At 29.7% G+C, this 16346-nt stretch overlaps 6 protein-coding genes across 9 annotated transcripts; 3 read left to right on the top strand and 3 right to left on the bottom strand.

Annotated features, from left to right (window-relative positions):
* Positions 1-60: 60 nt before the first annotated feature.
* On the bottom strand, positions 61-3862 carry LOC141524749 (uncharacterized). Its single transcript, XM_074238783.1, has 8 exons — positions 3724-3862; positions 2936-3547; positions 2513-2868; positions 1820-2426; positions 1095-1750; positions 550-1025; positions 359-470; positions 61-262 (listed from the first exon to the last, which is right to left on the bottom strand). The coding sequence occupies exons 1-8, from the start codon at positions 3737-3739 to the stop codon at positions 107-109; spliced, it is 2991 nt and encodes a 996-aa protein (XP_074094884.1). The 5' UTR covers positions 3740-3862; the 3' UTR covers positions 61-106.
* A 104-nt stretch (positions 3863-3966) lies between these two features.
* Positions 3967-4826, top strand: Smd2 (small ribonucleoprotein particle protein SmD2). Its single transcript, XM_074238791.1, has 3 exons — positions 3967-4115; positions 4280-4535; positions 4639-4826. Coding segments are annotated over exons 1-3 (363 nt in total). The 5' UTR covers positions 3967-4113; the 3' UTR covers positions 4744-4826.
* LOC141524754 (proteasome subunit alpha type-6) lies at positions 4814-6636 on the bottom strand. Its single transcript, XM_074238790.1, has 5 exons — positions 6478-6636; positions 6194-6288; positions 5565-5646; positions 5062-5491; positions 4814-4999 (listed from the first exon to the last, which is right to left on the bottom strand). The coding sequence occupies exons 1-5, from the start codon at positions 6551-6553 to the stop codon at positions 4942-4944; spliced, it is 741 nt and encodes a 246-aa protein (XP_074094891.1). The 5' UTR covers positions 6554-6636; the 3' UTR covers positions 4814-4941.
* Positions 6637-6987: 351 nt separating this feature from the next.
* Galt (Galactose-1-phosphate uridylyltransferase) lies at positions 6988-8962 on the top strand. 2 transcript variants are annotated; one of them, XM_074238789.1, is made up of 6 exons: positions 6988-7208; positions 7283-7362; positions 7438-7607; positions 7680-7885; positions 8057-8285; positions 8360-8962. In XM_074238789.1, exons 2-6 carry the CDS (start codon positions 7320-7322, stop codon positions 8819-8821), a joined length of 1110 nt encoding a protein of 369 aa, XP_074094890.1. In that variant the 5' UTR covers positions 6988-7208; positions 7283-7319; the 3' UTR covers positions 8822-8962. The 2 variants fall into 2 exon arrangements, with proteins under 2 accessions (XP_074094890.1, XP_074094889.1); XM_074238788.1 differs by having other exon boundaries at positions 6988-7362.
* On the bottom strand, positions 8710-10821 carry Uba4 (Ubiquitin-like activating enzyme 4). Of its 2 annotated transcripts, XM_074238787.1 has the most exons (6): positions 10573-10821; positions 10119-10332; positions 9693-9991; positions 9164-9628; positions 8919-9088; positions 8710-8843 (listed from the first exon to the last, which is right to left on the bottom strand). In XM_074238787.1, the coding sequence occupies exons 1-5, from the start codon at positions 10748-10750 to the stop codon at positions 8937-8939; spliced, it is 1308 nt and encodes a 435-aa protein (XP_074094888.1). In that variant the 5' UTR covers positions 10751-10821; the 3' UTR covers positions 8710-8843; positions 8919-8936. The 2 variants fall into 2 exon arrangements, with proteins under 2 accessions (XP_074094888.1, XP_074094886.1); XM_074238785.1 differs by lacking the exon at positions 8710-8843 and having other exon boundaries at positions 8895-9088; positions 10573-10820.
* A 318-nt stretch (positions 10822-11139) lies between these two features.
* Positions 11140-16343, top strand: LOC141524747 (uncharacterized). Of its 2 annotated transcripts, XR_012478756.1 has the most exons (9): positions 11140-11420; positions 11699-13512; positions 13571-13699; positions 13789-13957; positions 14031-14282; positions 14361-14640; positions 14744-15068; positions 15793-16012; positions 16106-16343. XR_012478756.1 is itself a non-coding variant. In XM_074238782.1 (8 exons), exons 1-8 carry the CDS (start codon positions 11294-11296, stop codon positions 15946-15948), a joined length of 3252 nt encoding a protein of 1083 aa, XP_074094883.1. In that variant the 5' UTR covers positions 11140-11293; the 3' UTR covers positions 15949-16343. The 2 variants fall into 2 exon arrangements, 1 of the variants encoding a protein (XP_074094883.1); XM_074238782.1 differs by having other exon boundaries at positions 15793-16343.
* Positions 16344-16346: the final 3 nt, after the last annotated feature.

Here is a 16346-nt window from a genome sequence, read left to right as displayed (position 1 = left end):
TGATCCCAGTTGGTAAGATAATTTAAGCATAACATTTGAGTTGAAGAAAAAAAAATTAAAAACTGTAAAATGATTTTATTTATAAAAACTATTCAACTGACAATGATTAAATTTTTCCAGTAAATTTATAAAATTTAGTATAAGTATCGTATGATGTTTTAAATATTTCTTGCATTGATGATGGAAGTGTCCGTAAAAGTAATGAGACGGCATGTTGATCACAAACGCTCAAAAATATATTTATTGAATCATCTAATGGCTCCTATAATTAAAAAAAAAATAAATAAATAAATAAATCGCAATGCTAATTTTAATTTTTTATTTATTTATCAAGTTAAAAAGAAAATCAAATGATTACCTTGATGTAAGTTGGTATTACACCTTCCGAATACATTTGTATTATATCTGCAATTGTATACGGACTTATTCTCGCAATATCTTTTTTCAATTTTACAAAAGCAACTGCCAATCTGAAAATATAAATAAATAAAATATTATATTGAATAAAATATTAAAAAAATAAAATAAATGATTAAAAAAATATATTACTTTAGAGTATTTAAAACGAGACAAAGCAATTCAGTACTTGTAGGAATTTTTTTTGATTCATCGATAACAAATTTGACAACCTTGCGATACAAAGTCAATAAAGTTGGCAATCGACTAGTTATTTTAGCAGTTCGATGTTTGAGAAAAGCTAAACAAATTTCCGTGACTTGTTCATATAAATCGATCGTCCCATTGCCTGAATTGTTAACAAACACATTGCAGACAAGTATAATCAAGTCGATAAGCAGGTCACTTATTTCTGATCTTTTTGCTTTGACTATCACCTGACAAAATTTCAAAATGCTAGAATAATTATCACTTGTTATTGTCCGTGCACCAAAACTTCTCATCAGTGTTAGATAATGCTTTTGGCAAACACTATTTGAATCATGTCCTTTGTCTGTTTGAGCTATACTACACCATATTGATAAATTATTTTTAAACATCGTTCCGTTACAATTTGTAAAACTGTGTATCTGTAAAGAAAATTTATTAATTTTAAAAATTTTAATGATATATAATAAAATAATAATTAAAAAACTTACCGTTTTTTTCTCAAGTGTATCCAACTGTTCCTCCAGTACTTTTGAAGGAGTTGCATTTATTAGATTATACACAATATCGGTTACATTTTTTCTCATCATCAAACTCCAAATACACTTGATTATTGCATCATCAATCTTAACATTCGCACGATGTAATAAAATAATTTGAATCAAGTGCAAGCCTTCATCGACTAACGGATTATTTTCTAGATCTAGTTCTTCAATATTGTTACCAAAAATACCATCTATTGTCTTTTTAATTTTTTCCAGTAAAGAATCATCAACTTTTTTCGTCGATATTGAAACTTTCACTGCTGCTCTAAAGCTTTTAACGTCATACGGGGTTTTAATGCCTCCCTCCAAAGATTTCAATATCCGTTTGCACAGTTTTTTTTGCAATTTTTTAACAACAATTTTTTCAGCTTTCACTATCATTTTAGGTCTTACTTTTTCTAAAGACTCGATCAAAATAGGTGCTGCACAGTTAACAATGTTTTTATTATCCTTTATAAAGGTTCCAATCTTTTCGTAGTGATTAACATTGCGTAGTGAATACTCAAAGATTTTTCTAATTGATTCGTACTTCAATAAATCATTGACGAGTAATTCTAGATCAAGATATTGTAAAATGTCGATATTACTATTTTCTGAAACATCTGAAACAAAATTGAAAATTAAATTTTTTTATAATTCTTTCTTTTAAATTAAAAAAAATTTTAAGTTACCTGATAAAATACAAAGACTTAAATCCGTGATACTCGAAAAATTTTCTCCCTCTTTTTTAATTGCAAAAATAATTAAAAATATAACCGTCCTTAATTCCGCTGTTAAATACATCAAAGGTAGCTTTAAAAGTATTTGTAAATTTTTTACAATACAATTAACGAACTTTTCATCGATTGACAACCACTCAGCTTTGTCAAAAATTTCTTTGCACTCAGTCAAAATTTTTTTAATCCGTTTACTTTTCCACTTTTTCTTACTGATTATCTCCAACAGTTCTTTCGTTGTACCAGTAGAGTCTCTGATGTTTTCATTTAAATCATGAAAAATATTATAAACACACTGAATCACCAATGGTTTGTCATTTTGTACATGATAGTAAGAAACTGGAGTAGACAATAAAAGATTTTCAACTGAAAAATGTGTGTTAGCTATTAATAAACGAGCCAACGTGTTAATTTGCAATTCATTCATTCGTGCAATAGTGGCAGGATATTTTTCAATTATCATTTCCCAACAGTTATCCAAATTATCCGAAAATTTGCTATCGATTTCAAGTGTGTTATTAATTTTATCGTCTTCTAATTGACAGGCCACTAGAGCTTTAATCTGAAATATAAATTGGCATTATTCATTTAATTACACTGAGAAAAAAAAAATACTTTGCATAAAAAATAATAAATAAAATAACTTACAATATTTTTATTTCTAATACTAATATCCTTTGTATTAAATGATTGATTAATGTCATCAATAATTTGCCTGACTGAAGTCATCAAATCTTTAGTTAGTGCGTCAGAATATTTTTTGATAGAAGCAATTAATGCTTTCCAAGATTTAATGACCATCAATACAGACTCAATAATTATTTCATTGCTTTTTTTGTCAGTAAAAGCGATTGCGACAAATTGTTTTAAAATATTCCCCAACTTAATTAAACCATCAATAAATTTTTTTTGCATATTTTCAGGTGTATTGCTACCCAGTATATGAACTCCGTCAAAAAATGCTACTATTAAATGACCTGCGGTATCAATTAAAATAGTTTTACCTGAAAATAATAATCATATATAATAAATGAATAAATATTGATTTAAAAAATATTAAATGGTTCAAACCTTTGAGAGAAGATTGTGATTTTATAAGATCTATGTGATAAATGAAGCTCATAAGAACGCTGATTATTTGAGAGTGGGTCATATTGCAAGTCGATAAAGTAAATTTTTCAGTAAATGTACTTGGGAGAATATCAATAACTCTTTGATCTAAATCACTTGACACATGGTTGTCCAGAGCCATCAGAATCCATGGTACAAGTTTAGTTTCGCGTCTGAGTCGTGCACAAGCCTCTAAAATAGTTAATAAGAGTGCTGAGTACGATGATTTTTCATCCTCAGATAATTTTTTTGATAGAAGAATTTTTTTAAATACATCCGGTAGCTTTTCTTCAATCATCAATGGATTAAATTGAGCGATTTTACTCAAACAATCATACGCCCATGGACTTAAGTGATCAAGCTGTATAATTTTATCAATAACATTTTGGACCTCATTATCATTTATCAAGGCTTGAATTTCTTCAGGTAATGATGGTAATAAACTTTCAGCCCAATTGTTTGAACTACTAGATTTAATAGGCTCTTGCTTTTTAATTTCATTTGATTTATTTTCATTTTTTGGCTTTCCTTTTATTCGCTTTGGGCAATTATTATTTATCTGTTCAAAAAATGCTGTAAAAAATGATAAAATTTAAATTAGCTGACATCTAAAATTAAAAAAAAAAAATTTTTTTTGTCATAATTTTATCAATAAAAAAAATTCTAAAAATTTTTAAATGTCAGCTAACTTTATTGTTATTAAAAAAATGGATTTAAATTAATTTATTATAAAATTTAATTATACTTACGTCTTTTCACAACCATTGTTATAAAATAATAAAATAATTTAAATTGTAACTACACAATTATACACGTGGTGAACGATAGACTTATTTACTTTCTACCAGCTAACCTAAAAAATTAAATACTTAATTCAAATCTCAAGAAATCAAGATGGCGTTAGTTAACAATTTTTTTGTGCTCCGACATTTTAAATTTAAGAAAGTTCTCTACATTATCTCCACTATTCTCACTTCCTGACATCTGTCAATGCATTTGTTAAGAATGATTTAATACTTGAATGCACTCCAATACCTAATAAAAAAATCAAGACACAAAGACGTTGATTAACGTATAAACAGACGCTAAAATTTTTGTACGTGAATTTAATTAAATTAAATTAATAAAAGCGCTCAAAAATGTAAGTATCAATTACAAATATTTATTTATCACTTGTGTTAAATAATTTTAACACATTGGAGTTTTTTAATTTTCCACATAACCTAACCGGCGTGTGCTTTTAAATAGAAATATATCTATTATTTATTGTTAAGATTAATTATTAAACAAATTAAAAATTTTTAGGACTTCTTTGGCGAAACCAAAGTCTGAAATGACTCCCGAGGAGTTATCAAAACGCGAAGAAGAAGAATTCAACACCGGACCACTTTCAGTACTCACTCAGTCTGTTAAAAATAATACCCAAGTATTAATTAACTGTAGAAATAATAAAAAACTTTTGGGTAGAGTAAAAGCTTTTGACAGACATTGTAATATGGTCTTGGAGAATGTCAAAGAAATGTGGACCGAGTTGCCTCGCACTGGCAAAGGCAAAAAGAAAGTAAGTATATTTATAATAAAATTTAATATAAAGTATTATAAAACCAGTCTTTACAAAAAATGAATATTAAAATTATTAATAATGATTGTTAATTTATTTTCAGGCAAAGCCCGTCAACAAAGACCGTTTTATATCAAAAATGTTTTTACGTGGTGACTCGGTAATTTTAGTGCTGAGAAATCCACTTGCAACTGCCTCAGGAAAATAAATTCATCATTTTTTTAAAACTTTGTATATTATTAATAACAATTAATCAATAATAAATAAAACACACCAACTTTTTAATTTAAATCGCATGTGTAATTTATTTTAATTGTTATTATAAATTTTACCTGATTAAAAAAAAATTATTAAATGAATTATTAATTATAAAAGTTGTAATGCAATTTAGGTGTTTTATATTCAATTAATCTTTCTCAGCGATGGCAGTGAGGTGTTTATCTATTTCTTGTTCCGTAAGGACTCTGCAAAAATAAAATCAATTAATTTTAAATCATTAAATTAAAACTATGAAAAAAATAAATACCTGAATTTAGGGTTGTCTTTCGATACAACACCTACTTCTATTTCTGAAGGTTTAAAGTCAACAGACAAAACAGTTGATAAACAAGTTATTGCCAATTGAATAGTTTCATCGTAATTGTAGTTTTGTTTCTTTTTCAATTTTTTCTCCAAGTACGAGTTTGCTTCTGTCTGTCGAGCACCAACAGAAATCGCACGGTAACCACAGAAGTAGCCAGCTGGATCTGCTTTGTAAATACAAGGCCCCTTTTCTTTGTCATAGGCAATCAGCATCATCGAGCAACCAAGTGGTCGCATCTCAGCATTCTGCGTGTAAATTTGGCCAATGTCAGCAATACGACGACATAAAGTGTCGACTGGTATTTCGTAGCCAAATTTGTACTTGAAATTAGCAGCTTCGTAACGTGCACGCTGGACTTGTGATTTGCTGTCAGCTACAATTAAAAATCGTGTTATTTAGTGATTTACACGTTGAGAAAAAATAAATTTAATCATAATTGTATTTACCGATCATTCCAGTCATAACACAACCAATATGCTCAGTAAGTTGGAATATATGAGTGATACTGGATGGATCTAGTAATTTATCCTGTAAAAAATTAAATAATGACTCTTATTAATTTTCACTGTACTTTCTTAACTATTGACTTTTTTGAAGATATAAGCTCATCCCGATGTTACACTCATCAAGAGCTTTCATTTGAGTACTCACATGCATTTTTGATATATTTTTCATATATATATATATATATATATATATATATATATATATATATATATATATATATATATATATATATATATATGAAAAATTGATGTGGGTACTTAAATGAAAGCTCTTGATGAATGTAACATCAGAATGAGCTTATATCTTTAATAATGTCAATAATTTACAAAATACAAGGTAATTTCTTAATGATGTATCTAGAGATAGAGCATTTTCGAATGTAGCCTAAATACTTATCATCATAAATTGATGATACTAAAGTTAGCTGTCTTCTCTTAATAATATAGATTATTTTAATTAATTTTGTCAATAATATTATTTATTATGATTTAAAAATTATTGTGTCGGTAACTTGAAGTGTAAGTTAAAATTTTCATGAATAATTTACTGCTAAGAGGTTAAAACTTACGGGGACTTTTCTTTGGGTAGCAAATACAGCGGTATCAACACCCTTAACCGCGACTGAAGTAAGTCCACCTTGATTGATAGCTTTAAAAGCATACTCTGTAAAATTAAACAATAAATAATTAGTGAAAATATATAAAACATTAAAAAAGCTTCATTCAAAAGTTGCTTATCACGCCGTGTCATGCTGTACACAAACGTCAATAGAGGATGAAATAAAAAATTTTAGTTGACAATAATTGTCAATTTTATGTAAAATAAAGAGCAAAGAAGATTTTTTATACTTGCCTACTTGATATAATCGCCCTTCAGGCGAAAAAATAGTAATATGCCTGTCAAAACCTGCACTGCTACCTCGCGCCATGTCTGATTATAATGATGATGATTATTAATTATTATTGAGCAGAGAAAAATATAAAACAGCCAAGCTAGACGTTGCTGAAAATGAAGTTGGTTAAGTTTGGTCACGATGGCGTTTAAGGTAAATTTTAAATCCCTCTTGCGGCCTAAATAAATTTTATTTATGTGGATTTCAAAAAAAAAAATTTATTGAAGGAGTCAACGAAAATTTTCTTATCGCAAAATTTAAATGTTTGACTTTTTTATTTAACTCTTAAAAAAAAAAAATAAATAATTTTGAATGACAATATTTATCTGTCATTTATTTATTTTTGATATATCTTTTTAAATATGACACAATTATTGTATATTTATTATTTATTTTTTTATAGAACAAGTATATAAGTGTGAATTTAGCAGGCATCTAATGTTTTTAATAATACTGAACTTAGCGGTCAGCTGTCAATTTTAAAAATTTTTTTAACAAATTAATAACAATAAAAAAATGCTTCTAAAAATTTTCACCTGTAATTTTTATTAATTTTTACACGTAAAACTTTTTAATTAATTTTTTTTTTTTAATAATTTAATTGCTATAAAATTCTAAAAAAATTTTTAATGTCTGTCAACTTCAGTGTTATGTATATTTATTGGTTGAGCTAACGCTTATTGCTCTGAAGGTTAGATAACGAGACTTTATTAGTTATCATTAATTTTTATACTTACTTGTCATTAAAAGGTCAGTTTGTCACAGATACTTGAATAAATTTGTGAAAGATACTTCAGTAAAAATGGCTGAGTTAAATAAAACTGGAGAGATTTTTAATCCAACTGGTAATATTTAAAATAATAATTATTATTATTATGATCAGAGTTAACTAATTAATAATTATCCTTTTGATTACTCAGATCATCAACACATTAGATATAATCCATTAAAAGGCGAATGGGTGTTGGTGTCACCTCATAGAATGAAGAGACCTTGGGATGGTCAAGTAGAACCTTCCAACGATGCAGGGATTCCCGAGTATGATCCAACTAATCCGTTGTGTCCGGGAAATCCTCGAGTTGAAGGCAAAGTAAGTTTATCAATTTATTTAATGTAATTTTTCATTAATTGCAATTTTTAAAAATCATTTCTAAGTATTTAGGTGACACCAAAATATGATCGCACTTATTCATTTGTCAATGACTTTCCGGCCTTACTTGAAGATGTGCCAGGACCAGCAGCTTCTGATGATGAATTGTTTCAAATGGTAGAAGCACGAGGAACTTGTAAAGTTATGTGCTTTCATCCTAAATCAAATGTTACCATTGCTTTAATGAAGATTGATGAAATAGCTGAAGTTATTAAACAGCAAGTCTAATTAATTATTATATCATTAATTATCAAATATTTTCATCAGTATCAAATTTTAATTTTTCATGCAAAATTTTTTCAAACAACGCATTAAATTCAATTTATATTGAATGTATAATTGAATTATTTGACGTTAACCTTTGAAATTATTTTACTTTTGGTGTTTAGGTGGATTAATGAAATGCTAGAACTGGGAAAAAAATGGACGTGGGTACAAATATTTGAGAATCGTGGTGCATTAATGGGATGCAGTAATGCACATCCTCATTGTCAAATTTGGGCAAGTTCATTTCTACCATTTGAAGCGAAAAGAAAAGATCAAAATCTTCGTGAATATTATTCCCGCCATCACCGTCCTCTTTTAATGGATTACGTTGAAAAAGAATTAGCTAAAAAGGTGAAGAATTACTTTTATAATTTTTTTTTTTTTGCACCCATTTGATGTCAAAAAAATTTTTTTAAATGTTTTAGGAGCGTATAGTCATAGAAAATCGTGACTGGGTCGTTTTGGTACCATTCTGGGCGGTATGGCCCTATGAAACAATGTTACTTCCTAAGAAACAAGTCACCAGAATTCAAGACCTTACAGCTGATCAACAAGAATCGTTAGCATGTATCATGAAAAGATTGTGCACTAAATACGATAATTTATTTTTATGCTCGTTTCCATATTCAATGGGCTGGCACGGTGCACCAACTGGACCATTAATCAACAATGATTCAAAACACTGGACATTTCACGGTATTTATTTACCCCCTTTACTTCGCTCAGCCTCAATAAAAAAGCATATGGTCGGTTACGAATTATTAGCGCAAGCCCAGCGAGATTTAACGCCTGAACAAGCTGCTGATAAATTACGTAGTTTACCTGATGTTCATTATCATTATCCAGAGACTAGTTTAACTCCTGATTTAATAGCCAAATATTACTAAATCGTAATTCAATGATTAGTAACTATAGAAATTATAAAACAAAAATTATAAATATTTATATTAAAAATAGTAATTAAATTTATGAAATTGTATTTACATATTCAATGATTTATAATTAATAAATTGGAAACTTTGGGTCTATTTTATGCGTCCACGCATGTATACCACCAATGATATCTTTTATTCTATCTGTTTGATCACCCAATGATTCTTTTAATAATTTCACAGCTCGCTGTGAATCATTACCACGACGGCATACAATATAAACTGAAAAAAATACATCCTTGAATTAATATTAATAGTGTAAAAATAGTTATTACCAATATTAATTAAATAAATTACCCTGTGCATTATTATTTTCTTTTAATTTTTTATCAACAATATTTTTTGCGACTTGTAAGCCTCCTTTACTTTTAATATCAGTAAAAGGAATGTTGGTAGCATTATCTAGGTGACAAATTTGAAACTCCTCATAAGATCTCACGTCGATCAATAAATGTGGCTTCGAAAGATTTTTAATATCACGATATTCTTCAACAGTAATCCTCTCATCGTTATTCAACAGTGATAAATTTGGATTCTTATCATTAGCTCGGCTATTACAAAACTGCTCATAGTCAATCAGCTTTTTTATTGATGAGTTGTCGCCACAAATAGCACAACTGGATGATTTTCCACGTAATTTAACTGTGCGAAATGTCATTTCAAGTCCATCGAAAAGCATCAACCGCCCAGAAAGTACCCCGGGAATTTTTAATATTATTTTAAGTGCTTCTAATGCTTGCAACACTCCAATAATTCCAACAGCTGCAATTAATATTAATAAATTAATTATAATTGCTTTTATATAAAATAAATTTAGATCAATTACCTGCGCCAAGGACTCCACCATCACCACAGTTAGTTACGGTTTCCGGTGGTGGAGGCTTAGGAAATACACAACGATAACAAGGTCCATTATAATTGTAAACAGTCAACTGTCCCTCTAATTTTAGTGCTGATCCAGATATTAATGGTTTATTGATCAGTACACATGCGTCATTAATTAAATATCTTGTTGGTACATTATCCGTAGCATCTATTATGACATCGTACTCTTTTATTATTTCTATAATATTTTTACTGTTGACTTGAATTTTGTATGGAATTATTTTTACATTATTATTCAGTCTATAAATTTATAAAAAATTTTAAAGAACATCAGTAAATAAATAATATTCAGACTTGTTATATCTTATCTCTCTATGATTATTATATAGTTTTTTTTTTTTTTTTTTTATAAATAAGTGATAACTACTTAGATAAATGTTCAGCAGCAGCATTGACTTTCGCTTGTCCAATATCATTAATAGTAAACAATAATTGTCGATGGAGATTAGTTAATTCTATGTCATCATAGTCAATTATACCAATTCGGCCTACTCCAGCTCCAGTTAAATACAGTGCACAAGGACATCCTAATCCACCAGCACCAATTATCAATACCGATGACTCTTTTATTTTTAATTGTCCTAAAAAGTAAATATACTAATTAAAAAAAAATTTTTTATGATTTTTTTACATAAAAAAAAAAAATTCTAAAAATTTTTAAATGTCGTCTAACTTAATTTTCATATAAATTTATAATATTAAAGTTAACGGTCAGCTGTTTATTTTAAAAATTTTTCTAACAAATCAATTACAATAAAAAAATACTTTTAAAAATTTTCACTTGTAATTTTTATTAATTTTTGCTAAAAAATTTTAAGTACCTGGAACTCCAATACTCGGGATAAGAATTTGTCTGCTATATCTCATTATTTCCTTATTATTTAAACCATTATCCTGTAATATTTCTTTTTCACATCTTAATTTTATTAATTGTTCTTCTTTTTCTTTCAATAACAATTTCAAATTATTTATTTCACGTACTAATTCTTCCTCAGACATTTTTTTCTTGTTATCTAAAAAAAAAGTTTCTCACCATTAATTACAAAACCTAAAAAATAACAATAATATTAAAATACAATTTATTAAAAAAAATTCTGAAATAAATATGCATAGTATTAATTCTTAATATCATATTTTTATGTTGACTGTTGAGTAATCCACCAATAAAATATCTTAAAAAAAATATTATCGCTATATTTTATTAAAAACTAATCCAATAAAATAGCAGATGCAAGAGAAAGAGCCAATAGTAAGAAATAAAAGTACCACGTGAAGTTATCGCCGTTATAATGTAAGTAGACGCACACACTGTAGATATATTGTTGAACCAATAGAATACGTTTGGATGTTATACGTAACGCGTTGTTTGCGTTTTCAGATGCCGCCATATTGTGTGACTATCATCAGCGCGGGTCAACTACTACTTATGCTACTTGCATGGAAGTTTTTTTAGTAAAATATTTTTTTGTTGCAACTAATAAACAGTGATTGAAGGATAATTGTGTTAATAAATATATTAACAAACGTAAAAAAAAATATATAATGGATCCAGCTAAATTGAAAGTTGTTGAATTACGTAGCGAATTGCAAAAACGTAATTTAGATAGTAAAGGAGTTAAAGCGGTGCTTGTTGAGCGGCTTCGCAAGGCGTTGGAAGACGAATTTGATGGTTTGTATTACTTACCGATTATTTAATTTAATGTTTTTAAAATAAACTTAACTTTTATTAATAATTATCTGTTATCGTCAACAATTAGGCGAGTTATCATTGATAATAATTAATTTTTATCGGTATTTAATTGTAGCGTCTAAATTATAGACAGTCTGTTTTGTTATGGCTTGGCCATCTGTAGTCTGTTCACAAACATTTACAATTTTATATTTATAATTTTAAGTATGTTATTGTCGCACATGGTTAAAATTAATCTATTTTATTTTTATTTTTAGCTGTCGAACAAGCGACGAGTGACTCATGTACAAAAAATTCATCGGAACCCAGTGTGGATGATGTTGAGAAACGTGAGAAAAGTCCGGAAGTTACGAAAGTACCTCCAAGTCCCGTAAAAACACCCGCTAAATCATCAAAAAGAAGCTCCATGGGTGGTAGTCCTACAAAAGCAACTAGCACACGTAGTTCACCCAAGGCTTTGACGGCAAGTCCTGATAAAGTTACCCAGGAATCACCAGTTAAATCACCAAGCATAGAAAAAGCTTCGCCAATTATTGAAGCACCAGTTTCTGTATCTGTACCAGTTCCCGTAGCTACACCAGCTGCTGTCGTTACTAACGATCACACTGACGACGAAAATGACAAATCTTTAACTAAAATTGATAATACACCAGTTGAATCCTCGAAAGCGGAATTGTGTACACCCCAAGTTGCTGAAGAAGCGCCAGAAATTCTACCGTCTATTCAAGATGAGCCTGAAGCAGTTTCCAAAACAGCGATCGACACTGCCGAAGCTAGCAAGATGGAGGTGTCTGACGAGTGCGAGGAATCGCCGGATAAATTAGTAGCTGAAAATAAAATGGAAGACGAGCATGAAGAGGAGAAAGATTGTCCAAAAGAAAATGAAGAAATTTCTGAGAGCAATGAAGACGTTGGCGATGATGCAACAGATTTAAATGAAAACAACAAAAGTGAGTTAGTTGATAATACTATGGAAGTCAATGACGAAGATAGCTGTGAAAAATCGAGCATAATAAACGAAACAGAGGTCAGTTCTGCGGATAATCAAGCCACTGAAGTCATGAAGGTTGAGCCTGAACAGGAAGAAGATCTAATGTCGAACATTCAGTCAAAGCAAGAAGAGGTTGAAGGTGAGAAAGCAAGTGAAGATTCTGGAGACAAGAAAAAAGAACACGAAGATTGTATTGAACCTAAAGATAATCAAGACAGACGTGATCGTAAAGACAGAAAAAGAAAACGTTCCAACAGTTCACAGGATGAGCGCCATAAAAGTCCTAGCAGGATGGACGATGAACCGGAGATTGATTATTCTCGCGTTTTATTGTCCTGGTACGACTCTGATTTAAATTTGGTAATCGACAAATCAAAATTTTTATCTGCAACTCCAATGCACAACGACGGATTTGGATACGTTTGGGCTGGTACAAGAGCGTCATTTGGTTTCACAAATGGTAAAGTTTACTACGAGGTTAAAATTACACATCAATGTAATGTTACACTGGATCATGAAGAGAATCCTCATATTTTACGTGCTGGTTGGTCTGTGCCATTAACCAGCATGCAATTGGGAGAGGAAAAATTGAGTTATGGCTACGGTGAAACCGGTAAAAAATGTACCGATAGTAATTTTACAGAGTATGGACCTGCCTTTGGTCTAAATGATATTGTTGGATGTTACTTAGATATGTCTGATGATGACGATGTTGTTATATCTTATTCATTAAACAATGAAAGTTTAGGCGAAGCATTTAGATTTTCAAAATCCGAGCTGGATGGCAAAGCATTATTTCCACATATTTTGACTAAGAATTATGCATTCGTTTGTAATTTTGGCGACGAAGAACCCTGGAGTACAAATGTTTTAGATGGTTACACACCTGTTGGAAAAGTTGATGTCAATGAACGGATACCTGGAATTCGTAGACCTGATAATAGACAAGATTGTGAAATACTTATGATGGTTGGTCTCCCCTCTGCTGGAAAAACTGTTTGGGCAAACAAATTCTCAAATCAGAATTTGGAAAAAAAATATAACATTTTAGGTGTTAGCAATATCCTTAATAGAATGAAGGTACGTTATTTATTTATATTTTAATTGTATTAAATTTTAATATTATTTAATTTTATAGGTCATGGGTTTACCAAGAAGAGATAACCACAAAGGAAATTGGGATCAATTAGTGGGAAAGTGTACACGCTGTCTTAATAAATTAATTGAAGTTGCAGCAACAAGGAGACGCAATTACATACTTGATCAGGTAAAAAATTAATAATCTGTTGTTTTTAATATTTAATATTTACTCTTTAAATATATTTCATCTTATATATTTTTATGAAACTTGTATAGACAAATGTATACCCATCAGCACAAAGACGTAAAATGAGACAATTCAGTGGATTCCAACGTAAAGCTATTATAATAGTACCAACAGACGAAGAATTTAAATCACGCGCTGCGCAACGAGAACAGGTTGATGGCAAAGATCTTCCTGATTCTGAATTTATGGAAATGAAAGGTTTGTTTTAATTTTTTTAAACGACAAAATTGGTGTAATTTGAAAAATAAAATTTTCTAATATTTAATTTTAGCCAATTTTGCCGCACCGACTGTCGGAGAATCATTTGACACAATTGAATGGATTGAACTTGACGAAGAAGAGGCTAAAAAATTGATAGCAAAGTATAATAAAGAAGGCAAAGACGCTGGATTTGGTCAGCAGCAATCAAGCAGTAGCAAGAGACCGCGATTGGAGAAAAACGATACTCATCGAGACAATCGTGACATGCGGTCTAGTCGTGACAGTAGAGACACTCGAGATCACCGTGATCGACGCAATAATTGTAAGTTTTTATATAAATTATAAATATGAAAAAATTTTCATTTAAGATTAAAATTAATGATTAAATAATTTATTTTAGACTCTGATAGAAGTCGTAACTCGTCGTGGCGTGGTAGCATGGGTAATAGCGGTGGTGGTGGTTGGAGAGACCGCGGACCTCGTAGCGGCCCGCCGATGAGACACAGCAGTAGTTACGGTAGTTCATCAAGAGGCTGGGGTGGCCGTGGTGGACCAAGTTCTTCGCAATCACACCGTGGCAGTGACAGACGTGGAAGTTCATCCACTGATAGACGATCGGGAGTTGCTGATCGCAGTCGATCGGGATCTTTACGACAAGGTGGCGGCTGGGGTCCCATGAAGTAAGTTTATAAATCCATTTTGAATATCTTAATTTTTTTTCTACCTTCACGAGTTATTTAACGTTTATTTATTTATTTATTTATTTTTTTTTTTTTATTTTAGCAGCAACAGCTATCATAACTCATCACACTCATCGAGTTCATGGAGTGGAAGTGGACACAGTAGTGGTGGCTGGAGTTCTCAATCACAAGCTCAAGCGTCAAATAGTTGGGGAAGTAGTGGTAGTGGTAGTGGTAGTTGGTCTGGGCAACAACAAAGTAGTTGGGGTAACTGGAAAGGTTACGGTGGTCAATCAAATCAAAGTAGTTATCAATCGGGTTACGGTAACGGTAATTGGGGTAGTTGGAACCAGCCACAGTATTACAATCATCAGTATTGGGGTTCGCATCAATCACAGAGTCAGTCTCTCAGTTCCTCTGGTCAATCTGTAAGGAAAACTTAAAAAAAGTGACTCTAGCTTTAGCTCTTTAACGACCACACACACGCAAAAACACACACACCAACCGTCTGTTAATCTATTTTTCTTTTTAAACACAAACTAACTAACTAATTAGTAATTATGGTTAATAATTGACTATCAAATGATGAATTTAATTGTCTGTTGGTAGAATAAAAACGCGATTATATTTTTAAAACAAGATTTTAAATTATCATCAACGTTAAACGTTAATCAATACTTTTGTCAATCATGAATTACTATAATTCTAATTTTAACTTTTGATTTAAGTTGATAAAATAAAAATATAATTAAAATGAAGTAAAAAAAAAAAAAAAAAAAAAATCAATAAAAATAATAACACACCTGTAACTTTTCTTACTGCGTTAATTAAAGAAATAAAATACGAAATTAACATTAGAATATATATTAAACGTGTAAGTTATGTTCATTCTTTAAATATTATAATAATAAATACTTGTATTTAATTTTATCTGCCTACCAATGCATTTATTTAATGCCCTATTATTTTTTTTTTTTTTTTTTTTTTTTTTTTTTTAAATCCAGTAGCTTTTATTTTGACTTTCTTTTATTATTTAAAAATTATATTAGTTTTTATTTATTTGAGAGGTCGTTAAGGAGTTAATTTATTATTAAAATGAATGTATTGTTTTATTATTAACTTGCATGACGCGAAAATAAAAATTACTTGTAGGGAAGTACGACTGGAAGTAGTTCAACCTCGGCATCAGCAGCTAGTACAGGATCTACTTATAACAGCAGTAGCAGTAGTTACCCACAAGGATGGCAATATTCGGCATCTTATTACTCAACTGATAGCTCGACACCTAATGCTCAGCAACAAAAGTGAATTAATAATTATTAAAAAAAAATAATAATACAAATAGTAGTTGTTGTTATCATTAAAAGATTAAGTAAGTATTTTTTACTCAATGATTATTTAAATATATAACCACTGGATTATATATATCAAATTTATACGTTAGTTTGTAATTTCTCATTCGTAGACGCTGCATTTATGTGATTAAATGTACAATTTTATTGTTCAAACTACCACAAGTGAAAATAATTATTTGAATTGCCGCTGAAATTTCAAAATTTGGCCGGGATAATCCAAACAAAGCTCTTTTAAAAAATTATTTGAGAATCAAAAAAAATTCTTTACGCTCAAAATATGTCAGGAAATTTCCAAATACAACTCCCGTTGAAAAATTAAAATTAAAATAAAATTGCAAGTGTCAATAACTG

Source organism: Cotesia typhae, unplaced genomic scaffold, assembly GCF_013202065.1.
Source record: "Cotesia typhae breed Kobodo isofemale line unplaced genomic scaffold, CoteBio_Ctyphae contig_23, whole genome shotgun sequence".
NCBI lineage: Eukaryota > Metazoa > Arthropoda > Insecta > Hymenoptera > Braconidae > Cotesia > Cotesia typhae.
Note: the sequence above shows the minus strand (reverse complement) of the source record. Positions and strands in the feature narration are given on the sequence as shown.